Source organism: Hippocampus comes, unplaced genomic scaffold (genome assembly GCF_001891065.2).
Source record: "Hippocampus comes isolate QL1 unplaced genomic scaffold, H_comes_QL1_v1.1 scaffold22, whole genome shotgun sequence".
Lineage (NCBI taxonomy): Eukaryota > Metazoa > Chordata > Actinopteri > Syngnathiformes > Syngnathidae > Hippocampus > Hippocampus comes.
The window spans coordinates 8,331,449-8,335,526 of NW_017806175.1; the positions used below are offsets into that span (position 1 = coordinate 8,331,449).

General features: G+C 58.9%; 1 protein-coding gene across 1 annotated transcript in view; it reads right to left on the reverse strand.

The window, feature by feature from the left end:
• LOC109531965 (coiled-coil domain-containing protein 92-like) overlaps positions 1–1,720 on the reverse strand; it is a 2,300-nt gene extending 580 nt beyond the window's left edge. The window contains exons 1-4 of the mRNA XM_019896503.1: positions 1,621–1,720; positions 1,387–1,537; positions 1,152–1,199; positions 1–76 (exon numbers count right to left, since the gene is read on the reverse strand). Coding sequence (XP_019752062.1) covers positions 1–76; positions 1,152–1,199; positions 1,387–1,519 — 257 coding nt within the window. The 5' untranslated portion in view covers positions 1,520–1,537; positions 1,621–1,720. The remainder of the gene's footprint in view (positions 77–1,151; positions 1,200–1,386; positions 1,538–1,620) is intronic.
• Between the last annotated feature and the right edge of the window lie 2,358 nt (positions 1,721–4,078).

Below are 4,078 nucleotides of genomic sequence, written 5' to 3' on the forward strand. Positions count from 1 at the left end.
GCCTCCGTCGCGCCGCGCCGCTCCTCCAGGAGCCGCCGCGCCGCCTCGCAGCGGGACGTCAGTTGCGCTTCGTCCTCTGGCGCACAGCAAATCGCACAAGAGGAAGATGGCGCTCAAAACGACACCCGGAACCAAGTCTCGCGTGTCACGTGTCGAAGGCCGTCCGGCCGCCCTTTGCGGCAGGAAGGCTTCGGATGGATTCGTCCGGAACGCGGGCGAGCGCCTGCTTTGAGCCGCGACGCGCCGGGCAGCGCTGCCCAAAGGCCTTCCCAAAGGCGCGGTCCAATTTGGAGAGCGCCGCCCGTAAAAAATTGGAACGCTGGGTTCGATTTAGCCTCACGGCGCCCTCCTGTGGTTGCTCGATGTATTGTTTGCCAACGTCGAGAAAGACCCCCAAGTCCTCCCCTCCCTCTCCTGTTCCGCTGTCAAACTTGCATCCCGTTTTGTTGACGCCTTGGACAAGATTTGTCCGAAAGTCACGTCATGTCAAAATAACTGACTTTTTGCTTTGGGCGATGATGCAATAAAGCAGCCCCGAAAAGCAAAGGGAGCCTGTTTATTTGGACCGTCGTTAACTTGGCAGTCTCGCTCGTGAGAAACGCCACGCTTCGGAGCGAGGGCAGCATAAGAAGAGCAAGAGGAGGCGGAGAAGGTCCCCAACGACGCCAAGCTCCACTTATCGCCGCCGTCTTCAAAAGAAGAGCCACCCGTGCATATGGCGGCATGTTCCGTTTGTACGTGTCACCGCGACGTCAGATCGGAGCGTGTCCGGCTGTGCGATTTCAGAGTGCCAGAGACCAACCGGAGCGATGAGCGTGCGTGCTACTTGCTGCCAAGCCGCTGACTAACTGGACAAGCCGGCACGGGAGCGTTGCGCCGCAGCGAAGGTCGAGAAGCATCGGGTGCCGTGTGAAAAGTCTTTTGCGGTCAACTCCGGCTGGGAGTGACAAAATTAGTAGCTTCGGCATGCACACCTTGCGTCTTATTTCGAGAGCCGAGGCGGGACGAGCGAGGAATATTTCAATGAAATCCTTTTTTCCGTGGAGGCTCATTTTCCTGCAATGTCTCCCGCGGCATCAGAACGAAGAAAATGGCATTTCGGTGGCAAGAGCGCTCAGATTAAAAAAAAAAATGGTGACGTCACAGCTCACCTGCTGTTGTCCTGTGCGGGAACCTGGAGTCCAGCTCGCAACTCAACTCTGCGCCACACACACGCACACACACACACAGAAAGTCATGAACATCCCGCCGAGTGGTGGGCAGCGCCTCTGCCAGCAAATGAACACAACGGCACGGCTATTCCGCTTTAGCTCGCGGATCCAGGAAGGTTCGAGCTTCGGAGAAGGCCTCGCCGCCGCCGGGCTGTCGAGCGCGCGCCGCACGTACCCTGGCATCTCCTCTTGAGGTTGCTGATCTCCACGTGCAGGCCGGCCAGCAGCGTCAGATGCTCGCGCTGGAGGAAAACCATTCCTCGGTGCACGCTGGCCACGTGACGCTCCAGCGCCCGACCGGCCTCCATGGCGGCCGACCGCGCCACCTGCGACAGCCGCAAATCGGGATCAGGAGCCGCCGGGGCGGGCGGCGCGCGTCCGCGTCGCTCGTGCGCGCGTGCCGTCTTACCGTGTGACGAGACGCGGATGCCGTCTCGCTCGTCGACCGGCCGCCCGCCCGCCCGCAACACGAAAGGATCCGCGCCGGACGCGCGCACTTCGGGCTGCGGAACGAGGAAGGAAAAAACAAAACAAACAAAAAACCCAATCGCGTCCTCGTTCCCACCTTCTGCGCGGACGCGCCGAGCGACGCCTCGTCGTGCACGCGCCAAAACAGCCGGCCAGGCGTGTCCGCGGAGGCGATTACTGCCACCTACCGGTGGGAAGACAAACTTGACAAGGAAAGGCTGTGCGCCGAGCAGGTGGGGCGGGCGTCGTTTTGACGAGTTTTGCAGGCTCCCGCGGATAAGGGCGGTGTGTGCGGCGTCACAAAACGGCGTCGACGGTCGATGCGAGGGCAAAATAGAGCAAGTCCAAATCCGTAAATGGGCTCGAAGGTCATATTTAATCATGCTCATCACATCAAGTCGCACCGCAGTACATTCGCTTCCTTGTTTGTTTTTGTTTTCAGCGGCGGCGGGTGCGGCTGCCGGACAGCTTTTGGCAGTCACGCGGATGGACCTGGCCACAACGGGGATGTCCAACTCTGCCGCTGACTGAGGAATATCGGCAAAACAATTCTCGAGAAAGGCCAGAATCCAAAAGGGGGCTCTCCTTGAAAGGCCGCGACCAACCGGGCATCCGCCGGGCGTCTGCGTCTCGTGGGCGAGCGGCCGCGAAATGTCGGAGCGGACCGGGCGTCTGCGGGCGGCCGTTTGGCCTCGCGCCGCCGAGGGGTCCGGGGCGGTCTCGTCAAAGGGGCAGACTTTGAGGCGGGCCCACATCGCCGCCGCCTCACCGGTGAGAAGGCCCGACCGAACTCCCAAAGCTGCAACGGGACGACCGGCCAACGGCTCGGTGTCGACTCTCCGCTTGCAACTCGCCATTTTGCGCGTTCCGTTTGGGCAGAAGTTGGCCCAAACGCGAGTCGCCCGCTTGCGCAAAGGGAAGGAAGGGATGATCGTCGCTCTCACCGGCTCGGGCGTCCGTCGGCCTGCCCCGGACCTCTCCCGGCGCGGCGGGACCATCCTTCGTTCGGGTAGCAGCGCGGCGCACACTAAATTAACCATTCTGTCACAATCTGAAGTAAAGTTTTAATTATTAACAAAAGCCAATGCATAATTTCATTAATCATCACCGCATAGCTCTTTAAAACTTTTTTTTTTTTTTTTGCTGCTGACATCAACATTATTTTCATGCGTTTGTGACCAGAGTGACTGGGTCAAGTCGATGAGCCGTTGCTCCTTCCAAGCAATCCACAACCAGGGCGGCAAAACCAAAAAGTCATTTTTTCCACCACCTAGCGGCCGACATTGGTACTGTCTGTTCCAAGGAAGCCTCCGCTTCAAGTCTTCCTTCCTTCCTTCCTTCCTTGCTTCCTTCCTTCCTTCCTTTCTTCCTTGCTTCCTTCCTTCCTCCTTTCCGGCTCGGACATCGGGCAGCAGGAATCCTTCCGCCCCCCCAAATCGCGTTTCGGACACGTGTAAAGTGTCAAAAATGCACCCGTGTTGTTTTTCACACCAGCGGAAGCAACGAAACCTCCTTTGGTCCAGTTGTTAGAAAGTCGGTGCGCACTGACACCGTTTCGACTCAAATGTGCCCCCCCCCCCGCGCGCTCACCTGCCCTGAACGACGACGCCAGAAGGCTGAAATCCAAAGCCACTTCCAATCAAGTTGGGACAACGCGTTCGCCTTGAACCCGAAGATGAGCAACGACCTTGTCTTTGGAGCGCATTCGGCAAAGAGCGCTTGTCTGCTCTTTTTATCGATGTGGAACACAACATTCCGGCTTCGTCGAATCGGCTTGCTATTCTGGGGCGATTCGGAAGGACAAGCGGGACGAACGTTGCGGCGGAAGATTCGAATTTGGAGCCAGCTGACTTTTTGTGGGAAAACTCAAGTTCTCGCACTTGCCGTGGGGCAGTTTTGTGCCGCCCTTGAAAGTCATCGGGGGACCGATCAGATGTTGTTCAGAGGCAGATCTTTGACAAAGTCTGGTGCCCATCGGAAGAGATGAAGAGACTGCGATGGACGTCGGTTCAATGAAAAAAACAAAAAGATACGGAGGCACATATTTGGTCCGATTTACGCGCTCGCGTGGTCAGGAAGCGCGTGCACGTCCGCGGCCCCTCGGCGGCGCAAAAGAAAAATGGCGGCGCGTCGCGCTGACCTCGACGGTTCCCAAAACGTCCACTCCTATCCCTCGGTATCGACGTGGGAGTTCCGGAAGGTGATTTGGACGCAGCGCTCGTTGAAAAACTGCCGGCGAGTGACCAAGCGACTCGCCGACTTGAGATGGGTTCCAAAGCGCAAAGCCATTGCGGCGGGCGGACCTCGAAAAGCCGTTTGTCCTTCAGAACGCGCGGCGGCTCAGAGGAGGCGCGGGGGTCCGGGCGAGGGGGGCCGCCGGCGGAGCGTCTCGCCGGGCG